The sequence below is a fragment of the Megalops cyprinoides genome, chromosome 21, assembly GCF_013368585.1.
Source record: "Megalops cyprinoides isolate fMegCyp1 chromosome 21, fMegCyp1.pri, whole genome shotgun sequence".
Lineage (NCBI taxonomy): Eukaryota > Metazoa > Chordata > Actinopteri > Elopiformes > Megalopidae > Megalops > Megalops cyprinoides.
The window spans coordinates 3,222,792-3,234,580 of record NC_050603.1 but is presented as its reverse complement, the minus strand read 5'-3'; the positions used below and the strand labels follow the sequence as shown (position 1 = coordinate 3,234,580).

At 45.4% G+C, this 11,789-nt stretch overlaps 1 protein-coding gene across 1 annotated transcript; it reads left to right on the top strand.

The window, feature by feature from the left end:
* The first annotated feature begins 4,643 nt into the window (after nt 1-4,643).
* LOC118769071 (snaclec agkicetin-C subunit beta-like) lies at nt 4,644-6,118 on the top strand. Its single transcript, XM_036516083.1, has 3 exons — nt 4,644-4,755; nt 5,116-5,472; nt 6,105-6,118. The coding sequence occupies exons 1-3, from the start codon at nt 4,662-4,664 to the stop codon at nt 6,116-6,118; spliced, it is 465 nt and encodes a 154-aa protein (XP_036371976.1). The 5' UTR covers nt 4,644-4,661.
* Nucleotides 6,119-11,789: the final 5,671 nt, after the last annotated feature.

Below are 11,789 nucleotides of genomic sequence, written 5' to 3'. Positions count from 1 at the left end.
CATTGCCGCTCCTGTGTGTGTGTGTGTGTGTGTGTGTGTGTGTGTGTGTGTGTGTGTGTGTGTGTGTTTTGTCAGTATGTACTCACACACTGTCACACAACACTAAACACGTCCCCCGAGTCATTGTGTGGATTCTAATGGCTGTGACGTAATACTGTGTGTGTCTGCGTTTTTGTTCGTGGATTACAGCATGCTAATATGTGAAGTGTGTGGGTGTGTCTGTGTGTATGTATTGCATGTAGGTGCACTTTATATGTCTCTCTGGTTAGGAGAGTCTGTTAAATGGCAGTAAGGTAATACAATGGAATTTATGTCTCGGCATGTCTGCACATGTCTTTGCGTTTGTGTGTCCCGCAGCGTATTTTGTGCGTCTGCAGGTGAGCAGTATACAGTAATGGCATTGCGGGTGTGCTTCCTTCTACTGATTCCAGGTCAGTACGGTCTGTGCCATCTCCTCATTCTACACTGTTCTTTCGAGTTTAGTTACATACAGGCAACTTGAAAAACTGTCAGTACAGCTAGAGCTACATTCCTGTTTTTTTTTTTTTTGGTAAATGGAAATTGACTTCAGAGGAAAAAAGAGAAACATTTGGTTTTATTTAATTGGATAAAAGCCTTTGACACAGGCGGCATCACACTCCGTCTTTCAGAGGTGAAATAGCTGGATGTCTGCAGTGCCTTTACGAAATAGGAAAAAAACATCCAGTAAAGAAAAAAAAATCACATTGGATATTTCTGTTTTTTTTTTTCTCAAATGTTATACTTTAATTTTTTAGCGTTGTACAGACCAACTCCAAATGTTCACAGATAATGAATTTTAATCCAAAAAACCTGAGGGTTGCATTTATTCTTGTCTATAATAATCTTGTAATTAGTAATGTATAAACCTCTCCCCAGCATGGATTACACTAACGCAACACTTCCTGTGGTGGTTAACGAGGTTCTGGCACTTCTGAGTGGGCTATTTTGGCCATTCCCAGGGCATTGTGGGTCAAATCTGTTTGAACAGAAAGCAAATTAAATGGCCAAACACTTTCAGAGTTGCAGTAATGTTTGTCTTCAGTGTAAAAACACATAATGCATGACACTACTGCCTCTCCATTCTGTCTTCTGCTAATGCATGTGTTTTTTTCTGGGTGCCTGTGCCTGTCAGTGGATGTGCATGTGGATTCTTGTAAAGTCTGTTGACTCCACCCTGGTGTGTCTTGGGTTTCTGTTCTTTGCAGGGCTGGCTTGTGCCCTCTCTCAGTTCCACTTTGTGAATGACCGAAAGAACTGGACTGAGGCGCAAGCTTCCTGCAGGCACAAGTACACAGACCTGGCCTCCATAGGCGGCCCAGAGGAGATGGACATGCTGACCAAGTCCTCGGAGGCAGGCTTCAAAGGCCGGGCCTGGATTGGCTTGTACAGTGACATTAACAACTGGCGGTGGTCCCTGGATGATGCCAGTTTCTACGGCGACGGGGAGTACGAGTTCCGGAACTGGCGGAAGGGGCAGCCGAACAACGCCGGCGGCGCAGAGAACTGCACGGAGGTGCTGCGCTCTGGGAGGTGGCGGGACAGGAGCTGCCGCATCCGCAGACGCTTTGTGTGTTACGATGGTGAGGGCCGCCCCTTCTCTCCTTGCACAGGAGCAGCAGCACAGACGTTTTGTTTATTATGGCCAGATATTCTGCCCCCGCATTGTTTCTGTCCTTTGTCCAGGAGCTTCCAGAAAGATAACGGCAGGTTATCAATGCTGCCTGCATTCCTGTGCTAGCTACGGATGTTCTGTGTAGATCACAATTATTTGAAAATGTTCATAACGGGACAACCAATCAGAGCAGTTACTGTTTCAACAACAGTAGAGACGGAACTTTCAATGTGAGGCAGAGAAAGCTGAATATCTTGTCTGTAAATAGAATATCTGTAGTACTCACTGATCCAGAGGTATGGAAAATCGTCTGTGGTCACACTGTCCCTGCTGTCCTGTCATGATGTGATTTGCAATGCATGCTGGGATATATATTTCTATCCTTAGATTAAGCAGACACATCAATCAGTAATACTGCTTCATGCAATAAGGAGGAATATTTACTAATTTCTGGCAGCATGCTATACATAATATAGCTGAGATTATACACAGCAGTGTGGTATAGAATGTCTTCCACTGATAAAAAACCTTTTGATGTGCGTGTGAACTTTCATTAATGTTTATAAAGGTGAGCCAGGGAACCTGCAAAATCAGACAGTTCACCGATATTATTCATATTACTGCCTGAGAAAGTGAGCGAATGAAGTTATTTACTCTGACAGAGGCGGCATTTCTGAGGCCTCCTGGGGGACATTTACAGTGTTTAGTTACTTGAATATTTGATTTTGGGAGCCATACTATGCACATACCTGCTATAGAATCCTTTAGCTTGTAACCAATAGGTTGCTGGTTCGATTCCCCACTGCTGTTGTATCTTTGGGCATGGTACTTAAGCCAGAATTGCCTTAGTAAATATCCAGCTTTATAAACTGTAACATATGTAAGTCGCTTTGATAAGAGCATCTGCTAAATGACTGTAATGTGATGTGATGATTTAGTGGCTTGTGGTGGCCTGTTACAGGGAGAGAGGGCCAGGTAGAGGGGAAGTATATTGTCGTTACGAAGAGGCTGTCTTGGAAAGAGGCCCAGATCTACTGCAGAGACAAATACACTGACCTGGCCAGCGTTCGGAGTCTGTCAGAGAACCGGGAGATCCGGAACATGGCAGGGAAAGCCCTCGTGTGGATCGGCCTGTCCCGGGACCTGTGGCAGTGGTCAGACCGGCGGAGCTTCTCCTTCCAAAACTGGGCCCCAGGGCAGCCCAATAACCGCGGAGGGGAGGAGCACTGTGGTGAAGTAACGGCGGAGGGCTGGAAGTGGAACGACAGACTGTGCAGCATCAGACAGCCTTTCTTCTGCTACAGCGGTGAGTTCGCCTGGGCTCAGTGTGGAGTGGCTCAGTGTGGCAGAGAGCTCAGTGTGGAGTGGCTCAGTGTGGAGTGGCTCAGTGTGGCAGAGAGCTCAGTGTGGCAGAGAGCTCAGTGTGGAGTAGCTCAGTGTGGCAGAGAGCTCAGTGTGGAGTGGCTCAGTGTGGAGTAGCTCAGTGTGGCAGAGAGCTCGGTGTGGCAGAGAGCTCGGTGTGGAGTAGCCCAGTGTGGCAGAGAGCTCAGTGTAGCAGAAAGCTCAGTGTGGAGTAGCTCAGTGTGGCAGAAAGCTCAGTGTGGAGTAGCTCAGTGTGGCAGAGAGCTCAGTGTGGAGTGGCTCAGTGTGGCAGAGAGCTCGGTGTGGAGTAGCTCAGTGTGGCAGAGAGCTCATTAGCTCAATCACAGCTTGAACTTGTGTTTTTCTGTCAAAACTGTTACGGATACATGCACAGTGTATGCAGTGAGTGTAAGTCCAGTTTACTCAGCTCTGTAGTCACTTTGTCCTGCTGTTGATGGATGAAATTACCTAAGAAATGCATTTTCAGCTAAGATGATGTCCCTGAATTGAAGCAGCACTTGCGATCATGCCAGTTTTAAAGTAAAAGGGAAAAATAAGTTGTAACTTCATGTACAGTTTTAGGATGGATAATTTCTGCAGCCTGTCTTTTTGCATAACATTTCCTATATGAATAATCTTTATCTCTTCTGTATCTTTTGCAGAAGCACAGACAACTACTGAACCTTCTCTCACAACTGAAATACACACAACTACTGAACACTCACCCACAACTGAAATACACACAACTACTGAACACTCACCCACAACTGAAATACACACAACTACTGAACACTCACCCACAACTGAAATACACACAACTACTGAACCTTCTCTCACAACTGAAATACACACAACTACTGAACACTCAACCACAACTGAAATACACACAACTACTGAACCTTCTCTCACAACTGAAATACACACAACTCCTGAACGCTCACCCACAACTGAAATACACACAACTACTGAACACTCACCCACAACTGAAAAACAGAAAAGTATTGAACACTCACCCACAACTGAACAGACAACTACTGAACACTCACCCACAACTGAAATACACACAACTACTGAACGCTCACCCTCAACTGAAATACACACAACTACTGAACGCTCACCCACAACTGAAATACACACAACTACTGAACACTCACCCACAACTGAAAAACAGAAAAGTATTGAACACTCACCCACAACTGAACAGACAACTACTGAACACTCACCCACAACTGAAATACAGAAAAGTACTGAACGCTCACCCACAACTGAACAGACAACTACTGAACGCTCACCCACAACTGAAATACATACAACTCCTGGACTCTCATCCACGAATGCAGTACAGATAACTATTGAACACTCATCTACAAGTGCAATACAGACAACTACTGAACACTCACCCATATCTGAAGCACAGACAACTGAACACTCATCCACAAGTGCAATACAGACAACTACTGAACACTCACCCATATCTGAAGCACAGACAACTGAACACTCACCCACATCTAAAATGCAGACCGTTACTCAACACGTGAGTACTGTAGAAAAATCTCATAAAGGTACTATCACTGAACACATAACTACTGAGCACCGAGGTGTTGAACATGGAATTACGATTTGGACTACTACTCAGAAATCATCAGCTGAACATAAGTCTACTGAAATGAGAGCTACTCATTACACAACCAAACCCAATATCAATGAATATTCTGAAAACTTCACAACCGAGGGGGAGGCAACTGGACATTTTAGTCAAGGTAACATTAGACTCCTCTTACTCACGTTGAACCACTTCTGTAGGTGCAGCTACTTATGTAAAAGTAAAAAAAAATGCCACACATTTGATGAGCACATTTATTTTGAATGAGTGAATGATATGAAAAATGAATGGACAATTTCTTCCCAAAAAAAAGCCTGTGGGCATCTGACAGTTTTTCAGGTTCCAGCCTAATGAATTCAAATGTTGAAGAGCCTGCCAGAGTACATGGAGTCCAGATCTGTGTTCCAGTAATGGCTCAGTCGGACCTAATTAAAGCACAAATTGGAGCTGATCCATTTCCCTGTTGAAAAAATTAAATCGTTGTTGAGCACTGAGGATCCTGGCTTCCTTCCCTCAGAGAGCCTGGTTCTGATCCGGGAGAACAGGACGTGGATGGAGGCGGTGAGCTTCTGCCGACGGCACCATGTGGACCTGGTGTCTGTCCACACTGCCGAGGTGCAGGGTCTGGTGGCCGAGGCGTCCCGAGGGGCCTCCACGCCCCACGTCTGGCTGGGCCTGCGCTTCACCTGCTCCCTGCAGGTCTGGTTCTGGATCAGCCCGGAGGGTGGCTGCTTCCAGAACTGGGCTCAGGGGTATGGACCCACCCGGACCAACGGGTGCGGGGACACGGGGGCGATCGAAACGAAAGGGGACCACCGCTGGGTCAGCCTGCCTGAGACAGAGAAGCTGAACTTTATCTGCAGCACCTGTGGCAGTGAGTATCGGCCTACAGCGCCCATCTGTACCAGAGCACTGACATACAGTATCAGGAAGGGTAGAGATACTATAGCTATCACTGATGTACAATACCAGGGAGAATAAAGATAGTATAGCTATCACTGATATACAGTACCAGGGAGAATAAAGATAGTATAGCTATCACTGATGCACAATACCAGGGATTGTAAAGATACTATACCTATCACTGATATACAGTCCCAGGGAGAGTAAAGAAACTATAGCTATCACTGACATACAGTCCCAGGGAGAGTAAAGAAACTATAGCTATCACTGACATACAGTCCCAGGGATAGGAGAGATACTATAGCTATCACTAACATACAGTCCCAGGAATAGTAAAGATACTATAGCTATCACTGATGCACATTGCCGGGGAGAGTAGAGATACTAGACCTGTCATAGATATACAATACCAGAGAAAGGAACAATAAAAGAACTCTAGTGTCTCCTGTTCTTATTCAAGTGAGGGGCTTAATTTGTGATGAAGTGACACTTCATGAACATTGTGATGAGTGGGGCTACCATATTCAGTCACTAACTTGCTTGAACCCATCAGAGGACCTGTGTCCTCAAGCTCTCCTCTGGTCATTTCCTTGTTGCTTTTAGGTCGAAAACGGTAGCTCCATTGGAAGAACAGCATTCCTGCCTGCACCGCTGACCCTGAACGCAGGACATTGTGGAGATACATAAGTTATATTTTCAACTTAAACCCTGTGCACTGGCTAGATCACGCTGCTCTGTAACTGGAGTAACTGACTGTCCCTTTCTGACGGGGTCACTCCTCTCAGCCGCAGCGCCTGTCTGAACTGGTCCCCAGATGGTGGAATGAACTTCCCAGGGTCAGGACAACAGATTCACTGGCCATATTGCAATGCGGACTGGAGACCCACCTCTTCAGACTGCATCTCAGTTCCATCTCAATCCCCGTCCCCTTGCAGCTGCTAATTGTACTACTTGTATTGCGTATTGCTTATTTATTTGCATTTATATGTAACGGTACAGAACCCTGCCTCTTTATTCTCCAGTAAACGTTGAGAAAAGTGTTGTGACATCATATGTCACTCACCTCCGTAGTCCGTGTGACTACAGCTGAAAGGAGAACGCCGGAGACCATTAGCATCGCTACCACCAGGCTGAGAACCTGCTGCTTGGAACGGTCCTTTGTCGCCGCATAGTGGCTAATATGAGGCACTACATCTGGTATTACATCAGGATAGCGGTGTTGTTCTGCACTTCACACATTTGTAATATCACAACCATTTCTGGAGGTTAGGGCTACCGGTTAGTGGCACTGGTGGGTAGTGGTTAGCAAACTGGATTGCTGACCTTAAGGTTAAGAGGTGCTGATCCAAACTGGGGAACTACTGTTGCTGTGACTCATGGGATAGGGTTTGATACATTACACCTGAATGCAGCAGTAAGGCCTTGATCGCCCTGATGATGGCAACTCGCATTTCTCTGAGTCTGTGTTTATTCTGAGGGATGCGGTTACCCTGCATGCAGTGAAACCACCGTTACCAGATAAAGATTTAATCAGACTTGATTAAATAGGATTGTGTCGGATAGGGTGAAGGTACATCAGCGAACATCAGGTAACCAGAGAGGTGAAAGTGCACTTTTCGAAAACGGGAAAGCTCAGTTAGACGGAGTCAACCGCAACACTCCGCCACGCTCTCCAAATTCAGATGAATCCGGATTATCCGGGGTTTCTCCTAGTACTATTACTGCTACTGTGACTGCCATTTCTCATCATAACAATTACAGATATATTGTTAATAATCATGTTGATAATCTGAAGTGGCCTTCGTACTTGGCTCCTCTAGAGTAAATATGAAATAAGTCTAAAAGTCTGAATAAATATGGGACGTGTTTTGGCGGATAGAGGGAAGTGGGCACGGTTTTCCCACACTGAGACGTGATTTGTATCTGCGGTAATTGTTGCGGCTCTTGCGTGGTTTCAGGGCCACATCAGGAGAAAGGGAGCGCGTGCGGCGTGCTCCATCTGTTTCCATGGTGACCGCAGATGCATTTGCATTGTGTCCACCAGATGGCGCACGTTGACGGTTGTGTATGGTTATGTACGCCTGTTTGTCTCTCAGATTTTTTAAAATATATTACATTATTCCAGTATATTTTTCTCGCTCCGGTCAGAAATTGTTCCTCAGCTCCATGTTATAATGCGCACGTGTGGACACCAACGATCATACCAAAACATGAGAAGTAACCCAGAGAGTTGTCCGCTGCATGATTTTTAGAATGTCACCTTTCTAGGAGTTACTGACACAAAAGAAGAAAGAAGCTCAATGACCATAGCAACCAAAATTGTTTAGCTTCAGCTTCAACTCCTTCTTTCTTCGAGTACTTTCTGCACTCAGATCAGTGCCTTCTGTGCGATCTGTCGGGAGACGATGATTGCAGGGTGCTGAGAGTGACACTTCCTTTCCGTGGCCTCACACGTGACGACTGCTTCCTTTTCCAGAAGACCACACCCAAGATCAAATGGGAAGCACCAAAGTATTCAAAAGACACGCACGCAAATGAGATATCGTTGCTTAAATGAATGCAGCGATTTTTGTATCATATTTTTAAAAACAGCATTACAAAACACCCTGACCAACACAGCCCCAATAGTTAGGCCTCCAACAACTCAAAAGCAGATCAGAAATCATACAACAGCGGGGGTGCTGATGTTGATCCTCAGGTTTGATTTCGTCATTATAACTCGCTGGTGCCGATTTCATTGTTTACCCTGGAGATTTCGTCTCTCCGAAACTTTGGCACTCGAAACTTTCACAACTTGTGTTTTTTTCCTCTGTTGCTCGCTCTCCCCCCTCTTTGTGAAGGAACACAACATCGCCTCTAAAAATAGTCAAAATTGGTGGCTTTTGAGTGTAATACGCTCCTGCCTGTGCTGAGCGTTCTTTCAGACCGGCGGTCGCCCGCTTTCCAGACCCGGCAGCCCTCGTCGGTCCTTTAACAACAACCTCTTACCGTCAAGCACTCTCCTTCGGCCCCTGCAGCTCCCCACTTTTTTAAAAAAAACTTTTTTTTTTTTTTTTAGGCAGCCGTCTAATTTTCCTCCGCTCTGTACCTGAAGCACCGACTCATTTCCATAAAGAACCAGCTCCCCGATAGGGCCGCACGTCCGTCAAAGTCCCTTTTTTGAAGCTGGGCGCCCCCGTTCTGTGAGCCTCGGTTCAACCCCCGAAAATCACAGAGGCCCCGTGTCAGTAAGACCCACTGGCATTTCCTTCGCTGCGTGCACCATCTTAGCGCCGATGACTTGGCCTTTTCTAAGAGCTTCCTGCTGGCCTTCAAACACATTACCTCCTGCTGGGGGAAGCAAGGCTTTTCCAATATTTTTTTTTTTCCTCCTAGCAAATTTGGTGGGTAATGGCAATCACACAGCCTACAACTATTATGGAAAAAAGGGGGGAAAGTGTGCAGGAGTTCTGAGTGGCTCGGTCAATCAGTGCACTTGTTCTGAGCCCGAGGGCCTGGACCCAGATTCAAGGTTGGATTGTGTCACAACACTGGAACACAATGTTTTTTTTCGGTGGAGGAACAGTGGGTCATATCAGCCAGGGTCCCCTCGTCTCACCACTCGGTAGGGTCCCCTAGTGAGGGTCAGGTTACTCAGATGAGGTTAGCTGTGATGCTCCTACACTGCGGCGTAGTGTCTGCTTCACTGTGGTGCATCATGGGATTTGTAGTGCAACTAGCCACTGGCTGCATGCAGGTGTATGGGAGGACTGCATACATCATGGTGCATGAAGGCCTCATCAGTGCTGCTGTGTGTGTGGAGGAGTTTGCAGTGGGGTGGGCTTAATGTACACTACTCTACACTACTGTCATTTAGCAGATGTTCTTATGCAGCTGGATATTTACCGAGGCACTTGTGGGTTAAGGGTACAGCAGCAGTGCCCCAGCAGGGAGTCGAACCCGCAACCTTTTGGTCCTGAGCCCTGATCCTTACCGCTACACCACACTGCTGCCCACGGTACAGTTGGCGATTGCAAAGTTAGCGGGGGTAAGCGTGAAAGCCTTTCATTGTAGGTTAATTGTACTGTAGGATGTCAAGAAAAATCACATTTTTAAGTACGTTGTGTGATGGGTAGAAATGATCAAATATTTGTGTGTATATATATGCATAGATATTTGGTATATTGGGGTATAGAGTTCCATTTAGGTAATTTAATGTAAGTATGTTGTGTTCAAACCATGGGAAATTAGAGAAATTAATGTGTTTGTGCAATAAACATGTAAACTGCAGGAAGTGAGATATTTGCTTTTAAATGAGCATATTGCCATTCCAGGTCACGCAGTATTGAGTATTTAGGATGAACTGTTTGTGTGCGTGTGTGCGTATGTGTATGCAGTGAATGCATATGTGGACCTATGAATAAATGTATATGATTTATAACAATCGGTGATTATGTTGTTTTGTGAATCTCACCTAAGGGTCTTTGATTTCCAAGAAAGCCACTCTGCCTCTTCCATTGCCTAGCAACAATCACCAAGCCAGGATTCCATTGTTGCTATGGCTTTGGTTCCTGTTTATTGCTATTGTCCTGACTAATGCAGGATTTCCAAAAAAAATGGGTCAAAAGGATAATTAGAGACTTATAATTGGGGCAGGGGGTAGAATGCTGGGTGAATTGGGAGGGATGTTTATATACGACTCCTGTTTGGTTTTTCAGCTCATTAGTTAGTTAGACTGTGGACAAATAGGAGACCAGTGAGTGCTTCTAGTTCTTTTCCATGCAACAGCTTTTTCTCTATCTACAAGCCATTTCAAGTTAACCATGTTTTTGGTATTTTGTTTATATGAAGTAATTAGATGATAGAAATGTTTTATTTCTATGAGATAAATGGTTAAAATGAGGTAAATGATTAAATTATAAAATATGTTTTATTTCTATGAAATTTCTGTCCGTGTGTCTGTAAGATTGCAGTCATTGTGAGTGGTTATTGTTTGGATATGTGTGTGTCTGTGTGTGTGTGTGCTTGCATGTGTCTATGTCTGTCTGTGTGTTGTGAGTGGCTGACTCTGTGTGCATGTATGTGTATGAGAGAGACGCAGAGAGACAGAAGGAGTTGGGGAGAAAAGGAGGGTGGGACTTTTATATTGATAGGGGGTTTGCATTTTTCAATGACGTCATTCTTTCACGTTTGCCTTCAAGAGCACCTGTGTGTGCGTGCATGCGCGCCTGTGTGTGTGTGTGTGTGTGTGTGTGCATGCGCGCCTGTGTGTGTGTGTGTGTGTGTGTGTTTACGTGTGCGCATGCATAAGGAGGAGGGTGATTGTCCATAAAAGCCATACACTATGCCTGCCATCCTTGGCAATCTCTCACCAGCACAACTCGCAATGACAGGCTGTGCTTTGCTAGCATGGAGGCCTCCCCAAGCCAGGGGCTTTCCTGAGCCGCGCAGCCACAAGAAAGGCTTCCTCGCTGGTGCAGCAAACACGGAACCACCTTCCATCCCGGCCATACCCGCAACCTCGTCCTCTTTCCCCATCCTCTGTCTGCCCCCCTTCCAAAAGTGTCTTGGGGTTTTCATCAATGGCACTCTTTCTCACATATTCTTTTTTTTTTTTACGCTTCAGACTACAACGATTTGCCTGCACGATTTTTTTTTTCCCCCCATTCAAATTCCTTTTTTTTTTCCAGTGAAAGAAATGAAACTCCGTGGAGGAGCCTAAAGTGAGTAGTTTGAGAATGATACGGTAAGTGCCGACAATTTTTCTTACCTTCTGAAACTAGACTCAGAGAGAATGGAGTGGAGATCCTTAAGTACTGAATCCAGACTCACCAGGTATGGAACGCTGATCTTCAAACACTGAATCTGGATTCACTGTGGAGCGAATGTCAATGCCAAACAACATAGCAACTACATGGCATAGGATGAATGTATGATTCACGCATGCATACATACATACTCAAAAATGTGTGCGGTACGGTGTTTGCCAAAAGTAGTTCAAAATGAAACTTGCCTAATTGTCACTGGTAACATCCACAGCAGGGCTCCCATCTGGGTCTCCTGTTTGTGTTGTGAATTTCATATATGACAGATGTTTCTTTTAAAATGTATTTTTCGTTGCAATTACCAGAGCGCTAAGCATCAAGGAGCTCCTATCCCTCAATACAAATGACAGAGGGTGCGTTTTTACCATAGACGTGTAAAAAACGTGCAGAGTTTTCGTTCCTTTTCAGATCAGCAGCTCGCTTTCCTACAGGGTGTTGCACAGTGTCTAACATCAAATCGGGTCCGTTTCGGCATTTTCCCACA